General features: G+C 39.6%; 2 protein-coding genes across 3 annotated transcripts; both read right to left on the bottom strand.

The window, feature by feature from the left end:
- Positions 1 to 1,146: 1,146 nt before the first annotated feature.
- lmcd1 (LIM and cysteine-rich domains 1) lies at positions 1,147 to 18,521 on the bottom strand. Its single transcript, XM_080846845.1, has 6 exons — positions 18,391 to 18,521; positions 11,673 to 11,761; positions 7,267 to 7,522; positions 3,152 to 3,472; positions 2,111 to 2,326; positions 1,147 to 1,839 (listed from the first exon to the last, which is right to left on the bottom strand). The coding sequence occupies exons 1-6, from the start codon at positions 18,415 to 18,417 to the stop codon at positions 1,705 to 1,707; spliced, it is 1,044 nt and encodes a 347-aa protein (XP_080702971.1). The 5' UTR covers positions 18,418 to 18,521; the 3' UTR covers positions 1,147 to 1,704.
- An 875-nt stretch (positions 18,522 to 19,396) lies between these two features.
- gmppb (GDP-mannose pyrophosphorylase B) lies at positions 19,397 to 26,373 on the bottom strand. 2 transcript variants are annotated; one of them, XM_080845849.1, is made up of 10 exons: positions 26,242 to 26,373; positions 25,378 to 25,584; positions 24,654 to 24,734; positions 24,389 to 24,437; positions 23,255 to 23,397; positions 22,098 to 22,256; positions 21,844 to 21,922; positions 21,498 to 21,625; positions 21,208 to 21,390; positions 19,397 to 20,768 (listed from the first exon to the last, which is right to left on the bottom strand). In XM_080845849.1, the coding sequence occupies exons 2-10, from the start codon at positions 25,504 to 25,506 to the stop codon at positions 20,637 to 20,639; spliced, it is 1,083 nt and encodes a 360-aa protein (XP_080701975.1). In that variant the 5' UTR covers positions 25,507 to 25,584; positions 26,242 to 26,373; the 3' UTR covers positions 19,397 to 20,636. The 2 variants fall into 2 exon arrangements, with proteins under 2 accessions (XP_080701975.1, XP_080701976.1); XM_080845850.1 differs by lacking the exon at positions 26,242 to 26,373 and adding an exon at positions 25,793 to 25,844.
- Between the last annotated feature and the right edge of the window lie 446 nt (positions 26,374 to 26,819).

Raw genomic sequence — 26,819 nt, 5'->3', positions numbered from 1 at the left:
GACTATCTTCCTGCTTCACCACCAATTTGGATGGGCTGTGATGGACAAACACTTTCAAAAATCAAAATGGTAATTGTATGTGACTTATCTGTACCAATTTTGGGAAGACTACTGTACAATTGTAAAATTTTTGGCCTATGGAAAGAATTGTTTTTGAAAATCAGGCATACAGTTAAAAGGTTACGTGCATAATAAGAGCTAAATACAAATGGTAGGTAGTATATATAGATGAATGTCCTCCAGTTAAGTTAGTACGTACTCTAAGAGATAGTTTGTGAAAATATTTAGGGTCTAGAATATGCACGAGTTTGTCGCTTTCATTTCCTGACATATGAGGCAAATACCTACATAAATATTTTACAAAACAATACAACTGATATAATTAAAACTTACTGTCATCACACTACAAACAGTTCTAGTATTCTAATAACAGGGGTTCAATCTGAATTATTATTTGGTTCTTTCTGAATCTAGTAAGGGAATCATTCCATGTCAATTCAACAAGAAGTTCCGGTGATTGCTTTTTTATTTCTTCTTTCATGAATTAAAAAATAATTAGTTTTAGCCTGATTCCAGCTGAATCACTTTCTAGAGTTTAGTTTTTAAAACTCATTAGGGAAAACATCACAATTTGTATTTTAATTTGTGACTATTGCATATTATGAAGCTCCGAATGCCCATGGAAATGCTTGGGATTCAGTAAGGAGAAACAAACAGGATCCTATTGCCTATTGTTCTCTGCATATAAACAGATTGTAATTCAGGTGAAATATTGCACCATTGCTCACCAAATCTTTTATCAGAATACTAAATCTGCTGCAGAAATATCCTTGGAAATTGAGCTGACATGGAATGAATACATCATTTCTGTATCATTATTCTGGAGCTTTATTCTGAGGGAATGATTGTTACATTTCACAAGTAACTGCTCCTAAACATGTAGTATAATACAAAGGCTAGTTAGTTGATAATGTTTAAAAAACCCTACTGCCATAAGGCAATACAAATAAACAGTTCAACATTTAGACAGGTCAACAAATGTATAGAGAGCAAATTCATTCCTTTGAAAAAAGCTTGCATCTACATCCATATTTAGATGGGTCTAGTTTTACCTTTGGACATAATTTCTACATGTTATCTCTCACAGAAGGCATTGGTGGACAAACACATTATATTTTGACCACATCAAAACAACATGAAAGCTATCATTTTATCAGTACATTGCTAAGCCAATCAGGCAAATGTCAAATTGAAATTGAATTAAATTAATAGATAGATTAAACTGATAGAATTCCAAAACCTGCTCAAGATGAGCTCTTGTATAGGCGGTAGGCAGACCAACCGTGATGCACAAAATCGGAGATACCCAATACACCTGCATGATAAGCCTTCTGGTGAAAATCACAGTAGCTAATTCCATCCAAATTGATAAATGAAGTAACAGACATAAAGGTAAAAGACTGGCATTTAGCAGATGCTTTTATCCAAAGTGACTTACAGACAAACTGCAGCATTCTGGATTCGAGCCCCGGTCAACCTCGAAAAGTGTTGCCACTAATCACTGCACCACCTGAATTGCCTCTGATGTTTTAAGAGAATTGTTGTGTAACAGGTGTGGGTGGTTTCATAAGAGCATTTCTGAGTCGATGACAGGTTTTTTCAGATGGACTTGGCTGAGTTTATTTGTGTGGCAGATAGACATGTTCAAACAGGTCTAAGTTTTCTGTTGGCACAAGCACATGGAGTGTTGAGATTCTGACCACATTCCCAGCAGCAGTGATGCTCTTTATGCCATAGCTGCCCATCAGCTCCATTCTGATACAGCTCAGAGAAAATCAGCTGTGGGTAGAGAGACAGGCAGGGTAGGAGTAAGCCAAGTTACCTCCAAAATACTTTCAGCTCATTACATCACAACATTAAGCCACATTATCAGAGACCTGAAACTACATCATATTCTTACGTATGTTCTAAACTTCAGGACTCATGCTGAGGAATGCATGAATGAGAATTCTCATTCCCACACAGATCATAGACCTGCTTCCTTTTCTATTTACAGGGTGGCTCAGACATTCACATATCCACAACACATTATCACCATTTCTCTCCCTACCTCGTCACAGCCAGGACAACGAGGTCTCACACTCTGGCCATAATGGCGTCCACACAGCAGGCTCCCATTCTTCCAGAAGTACACCAGATCCACCAGCACCTCCCCACACTCTGCACACACAAAGCAGGTGGGGTGCCACAGCTCCTGGTACCCGGCCCTCTCAGCATACACTACTGGACTGTCCTCTGCTGCCAGCTCCCCACAGCCACTGCACCGCTGGCAAGATCCACAGAGAAACACTTCAACACACTTACAAACACCCACACACACAAACCTAGGCATTCATGATACAAACTAGTAAGAGTGTCTAATAAACACTAAAGTGCATAGGCCCAAACAGTGGATTCCTGTTATGATAAAAACCAATGAAGTTCAGATGTTCCCCCAAAGCTCATTATTTTTATATTATGAACACAATTATTGAAAGAGAAAATGATAAAGTATGCATGTCGGTAAATGTTCGTGCATGTACGCGGAGGGGGTTGGTACATTCTGATTGTTGATTTTTTTCTCACGATCATTAATCATGTGGTGATGCAATTATAAGCAAATGCAATGGCAAGTGATGATAATAAAATAATAAGATAAAACATATTCTTTGCCTTAGCAAATTACACTTCAAAATACTACATCTGTACATTTTCTAATAATCAAATTCTACCAAATGTGTACAGACATCAACCAGTTATCATGGCAGGAGGTACTAATGTGGTGAAAGTGGTATATCAAAACATGGAAGAACAACAAGCCAAGAAATTATGTGAATTAGATGTGCATGACCATCATAAGTCAAGGCAAGAAAGACAGACAGAAAGAGAAAAAAAATGTATGCTTTCAAAGCCCTGCTCTAATTATGAGTTTTCTGCTCCTCCTCAAACATTACTCATGCAGAGTTCAAAAGGGTATTGCCTAATAGATGACTAGAGAAAAGCTAAGGAGATGGTGGAGTTGGAGATGGAGTTTGTTATGTTATGTGGTCATTGTGTTTGCACACTGAAGTACGGGTGTGTGTATGAGAGAGAAGTAGCGAGGCAGACTTACATATTCACTTTTCTTACTCTTCTCCGCAGTGCCGTTGGTAATGGTGTGGGCTAGTTCGGTAGGAGATTTTCCGTTCTTCTCTTGTGCCTTTTCCCTTTCCCCAGGCAGAGCTACCTCCCCTACACCCAAAGCCTGCTCCTTAAAGTTCTTCACAAATGTGGCCATGGCCTGCAGCTCTGCCTCAGACTGGCTGTGGCAGTGCAAGGGATCGTGGTCATAAAGGGGGAGTTGCCTCACCAACTGCCTGCGACGGTGTGTAGCTCCCTCAGTACCTGCCACTGGACGCCTGTCCTCAGGCAGCATCTCCATATACTGCATGGCCTAGTAGAGAGAGCAAGAGAGACACAAGTGGTTTGCATTGTATTGATTTATATTGTGGTTTGTCTTAGACTGTGTGGCACATACATAGTAAGAATTGCATGTCACATTTTTCTGAATTCTTGGATTATCTTGCAAAAAAACAGCGAGTCATTTCTATTACACTGTAGGCATTTGTTTCTGTAATGAATAGGATAAATTCCCCTTCTTGACCCAAAAAAAGAGATATATTCTACAATACTGCCTTACAAAGTTCAGTTCAGAGAATCTGAAAACAACCTGAATACTGGAGATGCATTTTACATCTTTAGGAACCAATTAAATGATGACAAACTGGACAAAATCAGACAGCAAAACTGTACTTTAATTTGTGTACAATTTATAAAAGATAGCCTAGGATCGCTGTTCATCCTCATAGTCCAACTTTTTCTGGCTAGCTGTACCACCACCGAGTAAAAGCTTTTTGTGACATGGATTTAACCTATATTAAAGGAACAATGTGTAATACATTTACTGTATAAATCATAAAATTACCATGATACGTCATCAGAGATTACGACGATATGTACATTGAAACACTGGCTTATTTGACAACATTGCTACAGCCAGTATGTTCTCCTTTTAAATTTCCGTTCTGCAGGAGAACATCTGTTTGTGTTTTGGCCAGTGTGAACTATACATTCATAACTTAACATATGTAACTATGTAACGTAACATATGTAACTATGCAACAGACTGTAATAAGGAAGAACAGTAGGCTACTACTCCAAAATAAATGTGAAATGATATACATTATCTGAGCAATATGTTGTTATCAGGGACTGGAAAGTGTTAACTCCAACTCCAGAGTGTATACTTGGAACAGTAGGCTTTTGTCTTCTGGATGACGGGCTTACCTTTGGCTCCTATACATAGCCTGCCATGCATCTAGCTACCATCGACAGAGTTTAAAAAAATCCACATGATCTGGTTTACGATTTGCAAAAAAATCAAAACATTGCTGATTAACTTGCACTGTATGACTCATTGTCACTTGCCATTGTCAAAGTTAAAGGTGTACATTACCAGTCTGGGGAGAAGGGGGCGGGGAAGACAATTCTCTCGAATATTTTGAATTTTGACTGCAGTACTCATTTTAAACGCTCGCTGTCAGTGTGAAATATTATTCTTTTAATGATAACTGAAGAAGTATTTTATATGTCAAGACAAATAGCCACAGTGTGAGTGTGATGTTAAGCAGACACTTTAAATGCTTACCTCTTCAGATAAAATTAGAACAGATAATGTCTATTCAAAGTGTTGCTGCAGATGAGGGCTCATTATGCATTATTCAAGTTCATTATGTTGCTGGGTAAATACATGAAATAATACATGACATTTCATGCAAAGCGCAATTGTTGACAATTGTTTTTCAAGGAGTGATATAAGAATAACATATGACATGTCAGGAGGCAGAGATTACCAATCCGTTATAAGCAAAAGCGTATTGGGTAGATGTATGACGGACCAGTCATGGCATCATCACTTAATGGCGTGTAGGCCAAATGGCAACAAACAAGCAACATGAATGAACTCACTGTTAAATATGTCAACCTCACAAGAAAGTGTCTTCTACAGTCCAATTCAATTTTCCCTCATTGATCTACACACATCTCCACAATGACCAAGCTATAACTGTTTTAAAAAAAATATATATATATAGTTTTATATAATGTATAGTAGTCAGTATAGGAAAATAAATCCAGACAGGACAAACAGGACCCCGATGTGCAGCTAGCCCAAAATATGTTCTGAATCCAAAAACAAATTCTTAGTAAGCATACCTTTACAATTACTAATATGACAAGTCACTTGAAGCTTTTGGGTATGTCGGAGAGGCTGGAGAATCAGGGACCAACATTTTTTGGTAGCCATCTACCACTGCTTACAATATCAATTGACTAAATATTGTAAAAAGATTGTAGCCCAGCAAATCTCGCAAAGGCCTGTCTGCTTTCACAGCTAAGTAGGATAAAAGTTCTGCTCTAATCCTCTAAAGCAATATGACCTTGCTGCCACAGGCAAGATAGAATGCCAAGGTCTTTGGTCTAGATTTCTGTCCTGATGCACAATGCCCTTTGGATCCCACAGGGGCACCAGAAACAGCACCACTAACACCTCGTGCTTACAGCTCCGGCCTGGGTAAAATGACGCTGTAAGTAACGCTGTGCCAAAATAAGACCAGTGACAGCCATGCCTTTGAAATGGAAAAGGTCAGAGGCATACGCCCCAGCAGATAATGTGAACAGTGGACACCTTCCTCTTTGTCTAAACTCTGGCCCTACGTCCAACATTCCAGCATCAACATGCTTGAACAGGAATCTTTGGTGATACAGTAAGAGCAAATATACTCTGGTTACATCGTCAGGAGTCATTGTTTTGAGGTTGATTGAGGCAGGGTGGGTACTTTCTACCTTCGGCACGTGACAATATCTACATTTTATAACAATTGCATTCTTCTGTTAAATTTCTAATTAGGCAACAGAATGTGAAATCTATTACAGCTTTGGATGATTTCTCATGAAATTACCTAGATTCTGAAAACGCTGGTGATCCTCTCACAATTTCGAGATTTTTTGACTGATGAAAAGTTGGGTATGGATAGAAGTATTTATAAAATCAAATACATTTTTTTTTTTTTTTTCTAAACAGACATGTAGGAACATTTATCAAAACCATGGCAAAAGGCTTGTTATCGATTAATGATAATACTGTGCCAAAATGGAACCAGTGAGACCAGTCAATGCCTTGGAAAACAAGAGAACAAGAAAAAAGAAAAGACACTGACCAGACCTGTGCACTTAAACAAACTACTTGAAAACTAGATAGAGAAATAGTACTCCACCAAACTTGAGATATTTCGTCTGACCTTAAGGGATAACATAAAAAAGTACTTTCTGGTGCCAAAAAAGCCTAATATTCTTCAATACTTGAAGAAAATAACACTATTTCTAGACGAAAAAAAAAACACAATGCAGTAAAATACTTTTTTCTCATAACTTGTAGCAGTTATGATTTTATGACCTTTTTCAATAACAAAATTTGAAAAGAGAGAGAAAAAAAAAATCACAGTCTCCTCCCCCTCCACAACCCTGTAGTCCTCTCAGAAAGCTCTGTGACTACCTCTGTAACACTCACACAATCTGGTGTACTCATAGAATTCCATCACACTCATTGACCTCCCTGACACTTCCCTGATCTCCTAATCTAAATCATCAGTGTGCTTACTAGACCCCATTACTACAAATCTACTTAAGCACGTATTAGAGCATCATTCAAGTTTGATGTTTATTCAATTTACATGCAAGTGGTTGCACCTTAAGCCTTTTACCACTGAAGCACTGGTGAAGATCTTTAGTCTCCTATTTATTTTACTAACATCAAACATCTGTAGATCATTAATACTGGATACTTGGCAACAGTGCTTTGTAAAAGTCAAGTAAACATCAAGTAATAAGGCTACCTTGAAAAACAATGTTTATAAATGTAATTAAATTCTGTGGTTCTTTTGCAAACTTTTTATGGACAGGTAAACACTATGTTGTCAAATGCTAGTATAACACTACATGCTTTTTTGGGCATTCCTCATGCCTCAATGTCGTGTTGTATTTCATCCAAACATCCCAGCTTCACTCCTGATTCACTTCAGGCCAACATAGTAACACTATTATACATTGTAACAGATTACTGAGTAATTACTGAGTATGTCCAAATGTGATTGTTTTACGTTACCCAATAAGTTTTCTGTTAACTCTTACCAGTTTCTGTGTGAGGCCTGGAGGGGCCCAATCATACGTGATGGTGTGGAAGGTGGGGTCTTTGCGTGAGACCACTGGGTTGGTGATGATCATGCGGTTGCGCTTGTACACACGGAAGCCATCTCCACCCTTGACCTTGGTTGTGAGGTGACTATAACGAGAGTCTGCCAGCAAGCGGCCCATCTTACGGTCATCCTCCAAGTCAGAGTTGGGAGCATGTTCTTCTTGGCTGCAGTGGCATACAGTGCAGGCTTTCCTGAAAGGGCACAGAGTCATCCACTTTACTCACCCCTGTGTCCACACATCGTAAAAACACAAACTTCACAATCTCAAGGAGACAGAAAGTAAGCAAATCTTTCCGATGCCCAGCTTACAATCGGCTGGTGACTGATTTTTTAATGCCTTTAAAGTGCAAGAAGGCACTGACAAGTGGTACAAATATGGCATAAACCAGGTGTCATATCAGCTGGTAATTTGTAGGCATGCCACATGGCAGGAGTAACCAGTCAGCAAAGTACCAAATCCTGAACAGTCTGGTAATGCAGCTACAGTAGGTATTACCTTGGAGACCTGGACAGGTGGAGTAAGGACAAGCTTGGTACATGAGGAGTCACAAGTGGGTTGATGCCATGAGGCTATTCAGAGCATTCCCAGTGTGTGCTGCATGATGTGAGGATAGGTGAAGCCCTGAGTTTGAGAGCCCAATGACTGGTAGCATGCTATGTACAACAGGCCTTTCTGAAAGGAAAAGAAGCCTTCAACATGGATGAGCCTGGCTTAGATGTGATGAGGTCAGAGCATACAGCCATGTGCTCTGAGTTTGGGCCTAGGCAGGGCAAGGTGGGTGCTCTCTCCCTTTGCACATGAAAATATCCACATTTTATAAATTACACCTAATTGGGCAACAGCTATGAATAGCATGATAGCTCGGGTAATTTCATGTCTAGAATCTATTATCCTTAATATCCAGTGATTTTGTAAGGGATAACGGCCGACGAGCTGTACAGTTCTACAAAGATAATGGACGCTGCGGGGCAAAGAACTCCACGACGCGCAGCGCAGCTCCGCGAAGTCCATTATCTTTGTAGAACTGTACAGCTTGGAGGCCGTTATCCCGCTTATCTCCCGTTTACAACATAGAAAAATGTTTTTATTATTATTATTATTATTATTTAGAATTTCCTTTATCTTTAGGAAACTTAATATGCATAATAACCTGATGAATTCTTGATTTGAAGCCTAGTGCTCCTGTTAGAGAAAGTAGTGAGAAAGTAGTGCGTGGAACTGGTCTTATCATATGACCTTTAGTTTCCCCGGGCATTGCTGTAAAGTAACACTCATGAGCTCTCCTCTGTAAACGGACACACGGACATAGGCGTTGTTCATAAGGTTTTACTATTTAAAGTTGAACTCCACATTTCCGTTGATGTTGAAGTTGGACAGAGCAACAGGGAGGTCAAGTTTGGTAATTTTGGTCGAAGGCTCACAATCGACAGCAAGGCGTTGAGGAGCAGGCGAGTTAGCTGTGTGAGCTACTATGCGTTTCAATGGATTTTTGGTCTAAGCGTTAGTAGCCGCCTACAAATAATATTCGAGACTTTCAGTTAAGACTTACAATACTCTGCAACATTCGTGTAGCACATAGACAACTAACCGAGTCAATTTAGACATATAAAAAGTTGTGTAGATAGCTTAATTCACATAAAACATTTCCCACTAACTTCTCCCGACACCCCGCCATCTTTATTCAAATTATCCTATCTGTCAAAAAATAAACGTTACGTTGGTTGTCAATGGTAACCATTCAAGAGCATTGATATGGAACGGCGATATAACTTTTCTACTGGGACTACGTCCAAGGTGTCCATCTATACGAACTTATTGTACACCCCATTAGCCAATCAGAAAACAGTATTTCGTTCCAGAGGGAGATAATAGATAAATATTAGCCAGGCAACATTCTTGGTCTCCGTTGATTGTGTGCAATGCACCTTACTGACATCTAGAAAGAACTTAATCACCTTGTTCCTCTGAAGAACATCCCATGGGGATGACCTTCATAGTGTAATGACCTTAGTGGTGCAATGACCCATTTTGCAGATTCGATCAAGTGATGGTCATGATACATTCAAAGAGTATCACAGCGACTAAGCTCATCTGTCATACTAATGCAGGGGTCTTCAACGTTTTTCAGGCCAGGGACCCCCAAACTGATGGCGAGATGAGCAGGGACCCCCTACTATATAAATTGCATAAAATGTTGTTTATAATAAACTGGGCCTAGTGCCAAATAAACATAGCTACCCTTACTCCTGTCTGACACGATCCAACGGAAGACGGAGGAGGAGTCTGGCGCATGGAGTTGTTTTGACAACATAGATGTTATAGTGAGATTGACAGGTCAACAAACCAATCACACCGCTAGCAAGTTGTTAAGATTGTAGGTAGTAGCATGCTAACATTAGCTAGGAGGCTCACACACCTCGCAAATCCTCACTTATTTTTCAGTTACAATTAACGTTTTTTGACCTTGTATAGTGTCTATTTCTCTTTATTTATTTATTTTTTTTAAATCTAAGCAAAAAAATGTTAAACTAACAATTTATAGGTACACACAAGACCAGCTATGGAGTTGGTCCGCCATCTTTTATTTTTGACCTTTGCGCTCTTTAGACTTGAGCAGAAACACGATCTGATTGGCTAGTGCCTGTGCAAAAAAGGTGCTGTGAGTGAACCGGTGCCCAGCTTGAGAGAGCTCCTGTGGGTAGCTGAATGTGTCGATTGGACTGAAAGATAACGTCTTCTCGATCAATTTATACGTTCGCAACAATAGGTTGGATTTATGTTAATGTAAATTTAAAGGGAATCAATACAATTCTGATTTGGAAGACATTTGAATTTGTGGAAAAAAAAATTGTTTGAATTTTTTTTTTTTTTTTTTAAATATTCAAAAAAATTATCTTATCAACCAAAGATTTCGCGACCCCCCTGCAGTACCTCCGCGGACCCCCTGGGGGTCGCGGACCCCCTGTTGAAGACCCCTGTACTAATGTATGTGTTACAAGCCCTACATTTTGTGACATTATTGCAGTTATTCTTATTGCTAATTGTACTATCATCTGATGTAAAATCCATTTTTCAGCATTTTGTTGTAATGTGCACAATGCTTTGTTTTTCCCCCCAATTTGTTTTGGAGGTCACTTTGGACTAAATTGTCGGCTAAATAACATACCATTTTCATTCTTTCTGTGTCAGCAGCACAGCTGATATTATCTACCTTTGCTCTCTTGACAGTTATAATTTGACCTCCAGACAAGAAAAAAGTTTGATTTTTCAGCAGTAGTAGAGGATTACTAACGGATACTGCAGGGATCAGACATGGGCATTAAACCAGTCCACAGGATATCGTGACAAAATTGTGTTGAACAAACTTTACAAGAAGACACACTGAGACATATTCCTTTACATCACACTCATTAGCATTTCTACTACTCCACCATATTGTATTGTAAGATTATCAACCTTGTGAGATACTAGACCCTTGGCTTACACCCACCCACCCCACCAGACTGTGATGCACTTATTCTATCCCATACGCTGGGTGTTACTCAAAGTGATGGTAGGATCCTCTAAGGCTGCGTTTCGAGGATGCTACACCATCAAATCCCACCAAAGGACTTTTTCAATGTCTAGGATCCTTCAATTTCTACCAAGGACCGAGTCCTTCATTCAGAGAATTTTCGAGGATGCAGTTGGAGTATCCACTGCATTCCCAAAGCACCCACAATCCTATGCACATGTACCAGAGCCTTTTAAAAAAAAAGTAGCACAGAAGGCGGGACCTTTTTCAATGATACAGCCCTATACACTCGCAAGACTGTTCCATTGTTTGTGCTGACAGGTTTATAACTATTGTCAATATTTATTTTTTTTAAATCCATTATTTTCTACAGCTATTTCACAATTACCAGTAGGAGCTTGATCATGTAATGCTTGAACGCAATAATATGTGATACATTAAATTTGTTGAAGATTAGTCTCGAGTAGATTTGTCAATTTGTTTTCCCAAAAAGAATCAGATGTTGCCATTTAAAGCATATTTTTCTAAATATCCTCTCAGGGGCGGCTTACCCCCGGACCAACCTACCTTTCTTGGGTTCACATTTTTATGCTTCATACTCCACCACAGCGGCAAAACAACATACTTGGCCTGAATACCATTTTGATTCATTCTCAGAATGGAAGGCTGGTTTTTACATTAGATGTGCTTAATATCAGATGTGCTCAGAAATTCAAACAGACACAGCCACAATAGTTGGCAGTGTGTGTCTGTGGCAAATGGAGCAACACATTCCACAAACGTGAAAGGAAAATGGGTTTCTGTACATTTTTAGACTATAAATCACCTCCAGGAATGTGGCTGAAATCCAGTGCAGACCCCTTTACATGTCAGACACATCATGGCCCCAACAACTGTAGACTGCCCCACTGACATCTAGAGAGAAAGGGAAAGAAATTGTCAATTTAACTGTCTATAAACTCCACAGATATTATTTCTCTCTTATCATACAGCGGGTTGCTGGACATACTGCTGATGGTTTTATAGGGCAGGGGTCACTGTTGTACTAATAAATATGCATATGGTTACCACCCAGGTTAAGTAAAACACAGAGGGGAAGACTGACTGGATTTCATCCAGAACACACACACACACAGAGTTGAAAAGACTGTCATCCGACTACGATGTGCTCATATTCTCTTATTGATGAATTGATAACACACCCCTCCCTGCCACAGAAAATAATGCTTCATACACAGCATTTATTTATTTTTAGTTAGGAATAGATTTTTTTTTATATTTGGGACTTCCCACAATGGCCAACCCCCTCACTTCCACTACCAATGCTGCATACTGCGTACAAAATCAATTCTACTGTCCCCGTCATTAACCAGCAAACAACCAACAAACCAAACAACTAATTTATTCTCATACTAACACGCCAAAGATTCTCTTGATAATGTCTCCATGTGTCCTCCATGGGTCAAGCTAGTTTTACAATCAGACAGAATAGGTCTTAATAAGCTAACACCTATACTCTGTGGAGTTTTTTTGGGGGGGGAGGCATCTTAAGTGGCTACAACCACCATGTTAGCATCCATAGCCCACAATTCTCCCCAGCTAATCTTCCTCTTCTCAACATTATGCCAATTCATCCATTGCCCTGACCTTTCCTTGAGAAGCCGCTGCTACTGGTCTAGTTTCCTCTTCTTGCTTGCGAACCAAGCAGGTTACCATCTCGCTCCTCTCCAGCAATGTAGCACTACCCATGCTTTCCAACTGTCACCTTGCTCTTCCACTCTGTACCTGCCCAATGATATCCCTATGGTGTAATGCGCCTAGTTCATGTTGAACCGCTTCTCCTGGATTCTACTTCTTTCCTGTTTTCACTGTTGGAGCAGTGTTCTTGACAGCTGGATCTTTACACCATGACAACGTTTTCTCCAAGCTTGTCTTAGCACATTTGAACTCCTCCACTTAGCCACTCAATGGGAATTCCACAATTCCTTTTCTATACAATGCAACAGCAGTTAGTCAACATGGCAACCGAAGACATTTCCTAACTGCCTTATCCATGCCTGCCTTCCCACCTTAAAGCTCAAACTACAAGCACCACAATTTCAATTTACCAGGCAAAAAGGTCTTATCAATGGTATTAATAGCCTTAACAATGAATTCTCTACGCTCTGCAACCTGTCCTTGGTCATGGAATTGTACCACCTGCTTAAGGTCTTCACCGGTTTCTCTAGAATAGAAGGAATCATCATCAATGTAAAAACTCTCTTCCACCAGTTTTTGTTCAATAATAGAAGAACAATTCTAGCCCATTTCAGATTGTCATTCAAGTTGGTTAACAGCTGATTGGTACATGAAGAAATTATTGTAAGCATCATCATGTTATCCATATAAGCATAGATGCGACAACAGTCTTCTTGCGACAACAAGCTCCTTGCGACAACAGGCTTCTTCACATAATACAGGTGAAGTCACATGTCCCCAAATGCTCTGTGAGCGCCCCAGCAATAACCACTGCCTCACTCTTTCAGCAGCCTCAAACAACTCCTTTTAAACTTCAACTTGTTGCTGCAATAGATCAATCTACTCTAGAGTAATCAATGGAACCACAGCTGAATCAATAGATCGTTCTACTCTAGAGTGATCCATGGAGCCACAGCTGAATCAATGGATTGATCTACTATAGAGTGACCATGGAACCACAGCTGAATCAATAAATCGATCTACTCTAGAGTGATAAATGGAACCACAGCTGAATCAATAGATCGATCTACTCTAGAGTGATTAATGGAACCACAGCTGAAACGTTAGGTCTGATAGTCAGACTTGATTCCCGACACAATGTTGTCGAAAAGTGAGACCCCTCCTTCATTCCAAACCTCAGTAAAGAGGAAACACCCCTGCAGCAGCTTCTCAAAAGTAATGTTGAGTTTGCATAACAAGACCTTTGACAGGCTATAGGCCTTGTGCTCACATTCACTAGTACTGAAGTATTATGAGAATAGTCTATAGAATAGTAATAATAGTATGAGAATGCTCCTGCAGTGGTATACTTTAAATGTCAAGTACAGAAAAAGAAAGGATATGGAGCTGCCTGATACACTGTTGAGAGCCCAACTGTCGTGCAACCCTCCAAAGTTGGATGGATAAGGGTGTGTATCTATGCTCAACTATGCTGCAGTGAATAAGGTGTAGTGAGGAAAAGTACACATAGCTGTAAGGATGCACGAAAAAGTATTTAAGCCTGTTGCAGCACACAAGAAGTTAAGTGCTTACTGTCCATGAAAGACTGCTGATATAGAAGGCATGGTGAGGAACTGCAGTAAATGTGCAGAGTTCCAAAACAGACTGCCCAGATTGCGAGTCAAACCAACAGAAACTACAGAACTCCCCTATGAACCGGTTGCCTCTGACATTTTCTAGTTTCAGGGCAAGCACTATATTGTGCTAGCCGATTATTACTGAAAACTCATTGAAGTAGATGAGCTTAAAGACCAGTGTAGTCATACAATCAAAGGGTTGACTAAAAAGTTTACCAGACATGGCACCATGGACACCTCTTTGACCCTCTTAGAAACTGAGGTCTTGATGCTCTTTATAGTTGAAATGGGACAAAAACCAAAGGCCCTTTCCCACAGTTGCAGGGGAGATGTTTTGGGGTGAAAGAAAGGTTCTGTGGTGGTAGGCTAGAGCCCAACAGAAAAGATCAAACACTTCTCTGTCCTGGCACACTTCAGAGGGATGGTGCAGTCAGTTAGGACTAAATAGAGCTGAGGAGCACAGATGTTCACATATTCGCTTAACAGTGTATTGAATATTATTTGCACAGTAAAGCCTTTCCCTTTACCTTGAATTTCAATACTCCGGCAAATACAGCGGGTTTGCAGGTTTACATCCAGTTGCTGATTCCTAGTTTTTCCTTGACACATCAGATCCTGTGTGACCATATTCCTGTGATTTTCCAAGTTTTTTTGTAAATGAAGGCAAGTTCTATTCTTTATCCTGACGTAGGCAAGTCTGACAGGTCTCTAGAATTTGAATTCTCCATGAAGGGCACAATGAGGGAGCGGGTCTGCTTGGCAACCAAACAGTGATGAGTTGACAGATGAGCAGCATGTAAAGTACAACCCCACTAAGGCTGGTCTCATAGATCATCAACTCTCAAAAATCCTCACAGAAATAGAAAGAGCCATTCCACATAGTGCCAATAGAGGCCTGTTGAATAGATGACAGGAAAAACAATATCATAAACAGACAACAAACAAAACAGACCTACAACGAAGTGTCCATGACAATAAAGCTCTTTATAATCCCCATTCCAAAGCAGATATGTACAAAGATCCTCAGGGATTCCACTGGCTGAGAGATACATCATCATGCCTGTCTCTCTGTGTGTAAGTGTGCACTAAAGTGACTTTATGTATTTAGGAGTGCTCTTGCTGAGCTGCATGGCATGTCAGCACCTAATGTTACCACCACAAACACTGTCTGAGTTACACAGTCTGGGCACACAGGGTACACTGAGGAAAGTGGGGAGTTTGTTTAATTGAGGCACTCAGGTTGAACTGGCCATCCAAGTGCAAATTGAAGTGATCCATTACATGGAAAGACTGCTTAATCTTGGCAGTTACCTTCAGGTTGTATCTTTTATGATCAAAATCAGACACGTTTCCTGTTAACAAAACTTCCAATTCACACTGCAAATATCCTAGGAAAAGCACCGCTAATTTCTGTGGCAACAAAGCGATAAGAGTAAAAAAAAAAAAGAAAAGAAAAAAAGAATGTTGGTTTTGAGAGAAGGAGGGGGGGGGGTTCTTAGCAGGTTAAATTTAGAACAAGGATAAGCCCTCAGACTTTTGCATTAAGTGCCTCACTAATTTTGTGACGTGCATGCTTTAACAGTTCACTGGCTGAGGAACTAAGGGACAGGACATGAGGTAGAGTCCAAAAGGCATTAGAGGTGTCTCAAAGGTCTTGTGACTTCACATACTAGACTGCAGCCTATAGGAGAAGACAACATCACTCCTTTTGAACCTTTTTAGTTGACTCAAGCTAAAAGCACAGGATTAACACATTCATTCAGTCAAGTGAAACCCTGCCAGGTAATAGGCAATTGTGAGGAAATACATCTAAATGCACAATACACCATAATTTGTAGGCTTATTACGCTGTTATCACACCCATGTGGACAAAATCTTGTCTCAGTGAATGAAACAGAATTCAGATTAATAAAATAAACAGGAATAATGTGAAATATTATCTTTCCATTGTTCCTTTCAACTGTTATTATTAAGGGGGGTCTAGAAAAAGCAAGAAACCTTACCCAGATGATTTCGCAGAAAATGAATGGAGAATGGAGGTAGGCTGTGTCCAGAGTGGCTTTCTGATTCTTTCGGATGACAATGGCCCCAAATGTTGCAAACAGTGTGACCAAGTAACGAGTATGAAGTCAGCGATCGGCCTGTTTTTAGTTATAAGTTATTATTTAATAGCAAATAGTTAATGGTTCGCTGTGATCAGGAATTTTTACTTAAACAGTTGCCATTTAGGCACTCTTACAAAAGAGAACTCTGGATGCCTTTGTGTTAACAACAATAGGCCCGTCTCAAATTGTCTATTAGAGTTGTTTTTAATCAACTCAGCAATGTATTATGAACTTTTATTATGAAAGAATTCAGTCAGGCTTCCAACATCACCACAGCACTGAAACAGCTCATCACATTGTTAAATTATCTATGGCTTAATACTAATTCAGGTAAAATGTCAGTTCTGGATATACTAGATGTCAGTTCTGCGTTTGACACTGTATATAATAGAATACTGCTGAACAGGTTGGCAAATTGGGTAGGACTTTCTCAAGCAGTCCTTAATTGGTTCAGGTCTTATTTAGTCTTATTGGATTTACTGTATCACCATTGGCAGTTATGAATCTGATAAAGTGGCTATATGTGGGGTCCCCTCAACTCTGGGGCTCTAAAAACCAAAGACCAAGTCCGAAATCCTCACTTTTACCAATCATATCAAAGCATTCACCAAAACAGCCTACTAGTTCTATCATCTTATTATACAGTCAGAATCAAGGGTTTGGTGTCCCAAAAAGACCAAGAGAAGCCCATTTCCAGTGGACTACTGTTATGGCTTCTTAACTGGTCTTCCCAAGAAGATCATTAAAAGAGCTGCAACTCATTCAAAATGCTGCCGCCAGAATTGTATCCAGGACCACGAGAACAGAGAACATTACTCCAGTTCTAAAATCTTTACATTGGCTAGTTACTTACAGAATAGAAGTAAAGTGCTGCTACTACTCTATAAATCACAGAATGGCTTGGGCCTAGAATACATCTCTGATAGGTTTCAAATATGTAAAGTAGAACCCGAGTAGGGTTCTTAGATCATTAGAGTCAGTCCAGCTTGTAAAGCCCTGAGTCCAAACCAAACATGGTGAATGAGGCATTTAGCATGCACCTAGAACACACAGACAGAGGATTAGAGATGTTCCCTCAAATGAAGCAATGTGTTAAAACCAGGTTAAAAACATTTCTCTTTTAGTGTGTTTGTGTGATGGAGCTCTAACACCTGCACTATACTCTTACTGGAATTAACTCTTAATACAATTATATAACTTACATTTTAAATAGGCTACTGTGTACTTTCTGTTAATTATTAATATATGTATTCTTTTAAATACTCCTCTATGTATTGTGTACAAACACATATTTAATTATTTGTCTCCTTCAATGATCAAAGTCTTCAGCGCTAAGTCTTTATCTTTCATTTGGATATTCCATTTGCTTTTATATATCTAAAGCACATTGGATTGCTTCTGTGGATGAAATGTGCTTTCGATAAAGTTGACGTGCCTATTCCCTCGCTATCCTTCACCGTTTCGTTCTCCTTTACTATGTCCTTCACTCTCTCCCCATCACAAGGGTTAGGCTATATCTTTGAGATGGGAAATGGTCCAGAATACTCAACAATATTGTCCCCCAATCCTCCCAAACTAAGCTACACCACAGTGCACCAAACTTAAACAAAAAGATGACGGTAAACTATAGTATAGTCTACATGCCAGCCACATCATTTTATTTTGTTGCATGTCGAATGGAAGCCATTTCTGTGAATCTGCAGTGTAGGCTATTTTGACTTGAAAGTTAGTGCGAAATAAACTTTAGGGGGGATAAATAAAGCCGTTTTGTACTTGAATTTTGTTCTCTGGGTCAAGACAAATTTATGAAACATACCATTTAAACATTCGTGACTGTTTATACGGCATCAAATAGTCCAAGTCTAAAACATACGTTTAGGATTATTAATATCTTTACACTGGCATATGACCTACTATTTGCTAGACTTGATCATCAATCTGGAAATAAGCCTATTAAAATACATGAATTCACGTATTGCACTTTTTTGTTCTGTAGGCTACCAGGTCTCGTTATATAGCCTAGGTCAGACACTTTTCAAATACCAGTGAAACAAAAACCTCATTCACTCCAGCCAGTTTTACGCAAGGTCAAGTTAATGCAGAGAACGTCGAGATGTTTACTCACTTGATGTATTCCCGCGGACAGATCCATTGGCTACTGAGGCTGTTGTCTTAAGTTTTGAGCTTGCACAGAAGTTAAGATCAGCCAGCAGCGATAGGTAGGTAAGGCTATAATTGTTTTCTGCAACACATGCGTTGTACAAAGCTTATATAGCCCAAGAAACAAGGCGGGTAGGAATTTCTCTCCAGCTCAGTCAACCAATTGCAATAAAACGTAAAGTTGCCAAACCAATACATGGCTGGGTTTCTCCGCCCCGATTGCGTTTATGTTTTAAATGCTACAAATTGGGAACACCCATCCTCCCGGAAAAAAAGACATGACATCACCCGTGGCCGTGAGTGAGTACGCGATACAAGCTTGAAAGAATGTACTGGTCGCATTCTTTGACATCAGCTACTCTTACAGAATCATGGGAGGATGTTTCCTGTAATTTGACTCAACGCCTTTGTTTTGCCTTTTTATGGAAGAGTAGAGTAAACCAAGGCAAAATTATGTTTCAGGCTGAAATGCCTGTCTACCTGATTCATCTGAATGTGAAGTGATTCAGCACTGTTTTCAGAGGACACACACACACACACACAGACACAGAGACACAGAGAGAGAGAGAGAGAGAGAGAGAGAGAGAGAGAGAGAGAGAGAGAGAGAGGGAGAGAAAGAGAGAGAGAGAGAGGCAGAGAGAAATCTACTGATGAATAAAGTTGTTTGCCAATACTTGTTTGGTGGTAGATTGTACAGATTGTGTTCAGCCAGTCACATTTACAGGACTGAAAGCAAAGGAAGAGAAGACTAATTCTACAAGGATGTAAGCCACTTTACACCGTTGCCAAGGCATGTAAAGAACTAGAATTATTTGCTCTGTTCAGCTACTGTGCATTTTCTGCCACCTTGTGCCCATTACAGTCAGTTACCCTTTGCACATAAAAATAATGGACACATAATGGACAACCTACTACTATGCAGTACACAGAGAGAAATAAAGATCAGTCTTTATATGAATCCAATAGAAAACACTTCAAGCAACAATTTTTTTGTTTAAAAAAATGTAAATGCTTCTAGACCGAGAAAAATGACATATCTGAAGGATAATAGTTGACCCTTGTTCCAGTGTCTTCCATGAGGTGTTTCTGATGCATTTGTTGAACAGAAACAAAGTGCATAGTAATACTGGAGGTACACCATTTGCCATGCCTTCAGAGTTACTTCATCATATGACCAGAAGTATTCTCATTTTTGTCAACTTGCTACATCTTTAATTAAAAGCAATTACTTCATTTGGTAGACTCAATCCAATTCAGAGACAATATACCATAGTCCACATTTCAATTGAGCATACAGTTAGATTCTTCCTCAGAACTGTACCTACTGTACCTACTTGGGGGGGGGGGGGCTAAGACTACATGTGTTTCCCTTGCTTAAAGTGTATCAAAAATAACAACGTGGAGATTTAAAAGAAGTCAAACATAGAAAGCAACCATTACATAAAATGCCCAGACATTAAAATGTATCAGACTAATCCACATTTTGAGCAAGAAGGATATTCTGAGCACCCTACAGACGAACCACAGAGCAAAACCGGTTGAGGTTTTTCCTTCTTCTGGGGATTCAACATGGGTTGAGACCTGAATCTTGTGCTAATCTTTCTGTTTGGGAATGGTCTTTTTTCTTGATCTTTTAAACTGGTAAAATAACAAAACATTTGTAATTAATGGCACTTGTAGCTGAGCAGCTCATCACCTAAATACATGGAAAAACTCTTATAATGCTGGGTTTGAAGATAATCTGAAAAATCAAAGCAACAACTCTAACCCAGCCTGTATTTCTAACATAAAACCCATCACACAGAAGACATAGAGAGGCATTAGCTGATTTTAGAGCTTTCAAAATAAACAGAAAAAATATGCATAATAAAAGTAACCCTTAGCCCAACCTGTCTTAAGGCAATGTGATGTCCTGACCTTATGCCTAAAACTCCTTCATGAGTGTGTGGAGCTCTGAAAAGCAATCCAACTCTTATATTATGAATATAATTGATTTCTTTCCATAGGATTGGTGCTACTTAGTGTCCACTGTGATGCATATCTCTTGACAATTTCATCTCTTCAACAGTCCACAACTCAAGTCAGTTTCCTTCCACATTATTTCCACATCATTTATCAATCAACCAATGACCCCCAGCCACCTCACCCTCTCTGACTAGTGAGTCGCATATTTGGGCACTTTGAGAGTGATGTTTCTTGGTGTTGTCCAGGCTACATGATGATCCGTGGTTCTGGAACAGACTCTGTGATGGATTTGTGAGGCAGCACATTGGCCCCGTTGAGGTAGAGCTCATCATTCACAATCACATCCTCACCCAGCACAGTCACATTCTCCATTCGCACCTAGGGAAATAAATGGCTGCTTTAGAGTTCTTGCTACAAAGGTTTCATTTGGTTGAAATTGTTAGAGGACATTTTTAGAGCGCAACCTAAGTTATGCATGGGCATTTAGTTGCTAATTTCACAGAGCTTTCTGGTACGTCGAGTTTCTCAAATCAACTTGCCTACCTGTTATGCAGACTATTTTAAAGCAATCACTGAATTAAATATATTAACAATAGGACATCCATAACAAGAGGTGTGTTAGGTCAGATTCCTTTCATGTAGTATACCTAGCATGAGTGAAATGAACCACCACTATGGTGAGAATTGAACCGTGAAAGAGCAGGTTTCTCTTTGTGAGATTAATACACAGTGGATGTTAGAGGGGCTGATTGAAGAAAAGAGACAGAACAGTGTACCCGAAAGGTATTAGGACATGTAGATGCATTTCCTTACTCACCCACTGGCCCACAGAGGAGCACCAGCCAACAATGCAGGACTCGAGCCAGGAATGGGAGCGCACACGGGCTCCCTTCAGCACCGTGCAGCGCTTGATGCGCACACCATCCTCAATGACGACACCTGCCCCCAAAGTCACATTGGGTCCAATACTGCAATTCTCCCCTATCACTGCCGTTGGATCCTGGGTGAACACACACTGAAGGCCTTAACATCAACTACGTCATGGTACACTTGCTGATGGCAGTTTCAGAAATTTGAAGACATTATGAAAAACATCAGGGGTCTCACCACAAGAACATTGCCATGGAATCCAGGTCCAGTACGCAGTCTCTCTGGGGCCTGCTGCCTTACAGACTGCAGGTACATGCACATTCCCGTCAAGAAGTCCTTGGGCTGGCCGATGTCCATCCAGAAGCCTGACACAAACAGCATAAGCATGGTATCAACACGACTGCAATGCCCCTTATTTAAACACCATGAACATGGGTAGATATCACATTAAACTAACTTAAATCTGACTCAATATTTACATTGGTGTGTTTCCTCCTGCAAGTGGACTATGCCTCCTCATAGCAGTAAAATCAACATAGGAGGCTGAGGTTCATTTGATCACTGAAAACACTTATCATCATACCCTGGAGTTCCATGGCATATAGATGTCCCTCCTCTGCCATCACAGGAAAGATTTCCTTCTCTATTGAAGTCGGCCTTAACTGTTAGACAACGCAATTTAAAACCACACACACACACTTTCTTTAGTGGGTCCAACATAGATTTTGCAAGGGGAGTATTTTAAACATAGCAGGTTTAATGCTTTAAATGTCGGGCCAATGTTTTAATAGTCATGGAGGATGTGAAGTTCTTTTAAGGTTGTTATCTGCCATTTACCTGGATTCTCTGAAGCATAGAGGGAGTGAAAATGTACATCCCAGCATTGATCTTGTTTGAAACAAAAACCTGTGGCTTCTCCACAAACCGGTGAATGCTTCCCGTCTCTGCTTCATATATTACAACTCCATATTTTGATGGTTCTTCCACCTTCGTCACCTGTCACACACACACACACACACACACACACACACACACTGCGTTGAGTAATCCAAGAAAAAATTAGCAAACTCAAAAGGTTGAACTAGACATACCACATAAAAGCAGTATCGAAAAATATATAAAAGAACATAATAACATATATATATTTATTATACGGATCGTCAGAATATTGCAAAAAGTTCCATTGAATAAGCCACCCCAACATTCAGATGTCTGATTTTTCTCTATATTGACCGCTGCAAAAATGAATGTCCGCCACCATTGGCAACTGGTTTTGTGCTTCTAATGGATGGAATCCAATCCATTTCTGGTTGAAAGGATACCAAAGTATAAGAATACAAAATTTCCTAATTTTAGCTCAAGTGATTCCTGAGATATTGGAATGTGACAGTTGCAGTGCTCACTATGGACAAAATATATCACAATTTGGTGTTAATCCAAAGAATGTAGCTAAGTATAAGCATGCCACATTTGAAAACTTTAGATTAAGCTATTATTGAGATATTTAAAATTGTTAGATGCAATTCATCTCATGGAAGTAATTCATACAATTTGACATGCATCCCAAATAGGTGGTAGCAATGCAGCTTGTGAAATTTATTTTTTCCATCTCAAGATATTGGCTGGTGAAGCAGTAGATTTTTTTGAGTTGAACATTATTTACAAAGTGGTACTACCCCACAAATAAATCGTAATGAGCTAGGGTCATTCGCCTCCTAGAGGCCAACTTGCCTTAAAAAAATCTTTATTTTTGGTGAAACGCTTGTCGACCTATAACCCAAAAAGTGCTTTGAGCCTATCCCACTTCAGGGGGCGCTAACACGAAGAGCACACCTCACCTAGGGACACAAACTTTATATTCTGGATCAGCTAATTGAGGCTACAATCTTGCCACGTTACATGTGGATTGGTGAAGTCTAAGTATATAATATCATCAACCAAAAATCAGTAAAAAAAAAAAAAAAAGACCAGCACAGGGCAAATGTATCACTTACCACAATGGTACCCTCTTTGCCGTGATGCTTGTGGAACTTCAACATGGCCTCAAACGGGAAGTCACAGATAACGTCACTATTGAGTACGAAGAAGGGCTCCTCGTTGTCTGAAAGCAGCTCTCTTGCCAAGGCGAGAGGCCCAGCTGTCAGAATGGACACGGATACCAAAACATCATTGAACAGCTACCCTTTAATATCTTTTTCTTAAAGTGAATTAAAGCATTACATTTAATTTAGCGAGGAGAGCCGAGGGTGAAAGAATCGAACGTTCTCGTTCAATAAGTATACTTATATGCAACTCCAGAGTCCTGAGTAACTTTTGTGATTTTCACCTATCAACATTCATTTTATCACAACGACAGTGTTTTATCAAAGAACTTTCAAACAATTGATTTCTGCAGTCACCATCCTTCCTCTTGTTTACCAAGGGCTCTAACTGAAATTGATTGCTAGAGAAAGCTAGTGTAAAACTTGAGATTTTTTGGGAAGGGTTAATACGTGGTGTAGGCAACAATTTCAGAGACAGACGAGTTATCAACTGAAACGCTTCACTTCTCCATCACCATACAAAACTCTCTTACTCTCATAAACTCTTACACTCAGTTCTGACACAAGATTTGATGTAGCTGCTCAATTACTAACACTTGAGTAATCTGTGCAACCCCTAGTATAGTAGTAAATATAGACTATAGGATAAACTATTTTTACTGTAACTTAAGTATTTTCAAGTATTTGAATTTACCTACCACTACTACTTATAATAATAATACACAAATGCAGGAATTGTAAATAAAACCAAAACATTGATTACAGATTTTCCACTCATGAGAGGTACAACCCACAATAAATGAAAATGTTGAACGACACCATTAACTTGAAACTAGTTGGTTTACTATGGAATATTGTTTTTAGAATAATGCTCAGGTTAACTTTCCAGTAAGACCTCAGCTGTCTGTGAACAATGAACCATACTACTTCAGATGAGCTGGAGGAAAGTTTAATAACAAATATATTTGAGTGCTGTTCTGAGACTTGTCAAAACCACAAGTTTGCACAGAAGAATGCATGAACCTTTTGTTCTCCTCCTGAGTGAGTGTCAATGATAACTACTACCGTGGTCATACATCTACTGACCTGTTCCCAGAGGCTCCTTCTCATGTGACAGAGAAATCTTAATACCAAGCTAAGTGAGAAAGAGAGACAGAGACATAATGTCACACAGTGTATCAGTCATTATAAATGTTCACATTAAGGACCCATAAACACAAAACAAAAGACAAACATTTTTAAGGTTGTGCTGAAAATATGGGAGTAAACAAGAATCCCTTCAGAATAAGAAAGCCAATCAGGCCCAGAGTGTTTTTGGTTTGCAGTTTAAAAAGAGGTGGACAGAGCTTACCCTCTCCTCTACCGCTCTCATCTCTCTCTCCAGCAAGTCAGACATGTAGCTGACAGCAAGAATGACATGGCTAACTCCAGCCTGAATGAAGAGAGTAAAACATCAGCAAAATTAACATAAATACCACAACTTCAATGTTGTGAAGAGAGAACATGTACATTCAGGGGATATAACTGGCAGTGTCTGTACTGCCCATTTGGCTGAAATCAATCAGAAAATTTGGAAGTCAGGAAGCCATGGTACAAAACTCTGTGGAAGTTCCTACTTTCTGTAAATGCAGATTGTAATCTAATTATATAACCTATAAGAGAATTGGTCATTCAGTGCCGAATCACCTCGGGTTTGGCAAGCACACAGAGATAGAAAAAAGAGAAGAAAAAAATACAATCAAAAACTAATTTAATTTACAGTGACACAAAATTTCAGTTTTAAGATTTCTTCTGATATGCTCTCAAAATTCAACAGAGTTTAACACCAGATAACCGTTTTGAAGGTTTACATGGGTCCTAACCCTAAGACTTAAACTAAAGTTTACATGGGTCCTAACCGGGGGGAAATCGCAATAACCATCAAAAAAGACTAGTTGGTAGTATAACAGCATTATGACACTAGTATTTGTGGGGCTGGCCTAATCACAGTGGTGGGGATATCCTTTACCAACCCCACTCCCACTTGTGTCATACTGCTAAAATATCATGGCAAGGAAATATAAATGAAAACTGACCTTCACCAGTGCTTCCACCTGATGCAGAAGAATAGGCTTGTTGCAAAATTCCACCAAAGGTTTGGGCGCACTTAAGGTTAGAGGTCGTAATCGTGTACCATAACCACCGACCAGAATTAGAGCCTTCATTGTGGGTCCACAGTAAGGGAGGTCAGTGGTGCATTAAACAAGAAAGGAGCCGCTGAGCAAGGGGTCTGGCGTGAGAACCTGGATACAATGAAATACCAGAGTTTAGTGATACATCTCAGTGTCAGAGATAATCTAAAACACCGTAGGGAAGTTAGCTAGCTAACAAAAACAAGAAACATTTAGTCAACATACAACGTTAGCTACGTCCATGTAACGTGATGACAAATTCAGCTAACTAGAGGTTCGTTTCATATGATTTTATAAAGCAGATACCCCCCAAACACACAAATGTTGTCGTATATCCCAAGAAGTTAGTGGACGAATGAGATGAAGGTAAGTAGATTCATGCATCTTACAGTATAACGGCTACACAACAGCTAAGGCTAACGTAAGCTAAACGCGGCAACATTACCTTCCTACGTAACGAATGTTTCACAAATATTAGAAATAAACTTTGCACTGCAATGCTTAACAAACACACAGTAGCCAATGGACTGAGGTTGCCTAACTTTAGCTAGGAGGCTTGCCAGTGTGTCTCTTTATTTAGCTAACTAGCTGTGACAATGCAACAGGGGTGCAACCATAGAATTCCTTCCAATTTTATGGTTTCGACAATCCTATGGTGATTTAGAGCTTAATAAGTTGAATCACTTTAAATATGTTCTAGATTCACCCGCTAGTTAGACAAATGGACAAGTTGGCTAAGTTATGTTCAGACATGTCAGTATAACTCACCACAGTTGAAAACGGCTAGCTAACACCCTGGTAACCCACGACAGTTCAGTCACACTGAAGCTGCCTGAAGTAGTTTGGTAAGTCTTATCGATGGGTCTGCAATTATTCACAAATTTACACGTAACGTTAACCACAACTACACCCGGATGACAAATACATGTAAAACTAGTTTTACATCTCGAATGAATGACAGTTCTTGAAATTCAAGTGGGGGCGGATCAAGACCACAATGCCGTTCAACGCCTACGTATGAGGTCACAAGTAAAGTACATGTACCATGTTTGAGGCAGGTGTATGCCTGGCAGTTGTTGTTTCAAACTATGCATGCAAAATCACTATAGACTAAAAGTGACAACAGCCGTATGGTATAATTTGCTTTTGCTACTAGTTAAGATCAAATATTCATACTTTATTATAATTATATGTGGTGTGTGACGTTAAAATAGGCTATATAGGTTGCGCGCTCTGGATAAAGAGGTTGATAGGTGGGTCAAGTTTCCTTATGCCCAGCGGTGTAAGTGTTTACATTTATTAAAATAGACCTCTATAACATTTATATTAGTGAGGACATTGGATCG

Source organism: Sprattus sprattus (genome assembly GCF_963457725.1).
Source record: "Sprattus sprattus genome assembly, chromosome: 10".
In the NCBI taxonomy this organism is placed as follows: Eukaryota; Metazoa; Chordata; class Actinopteri; order Clupeiformes; family Clupeidae; genus Sprattus; species Sprattus sprattus.
The sequence above is the reverse complement of the archived record's forward strand: the minus strand, read 5'-3'. Positions and strand labels throughout refer to the sequence as shown.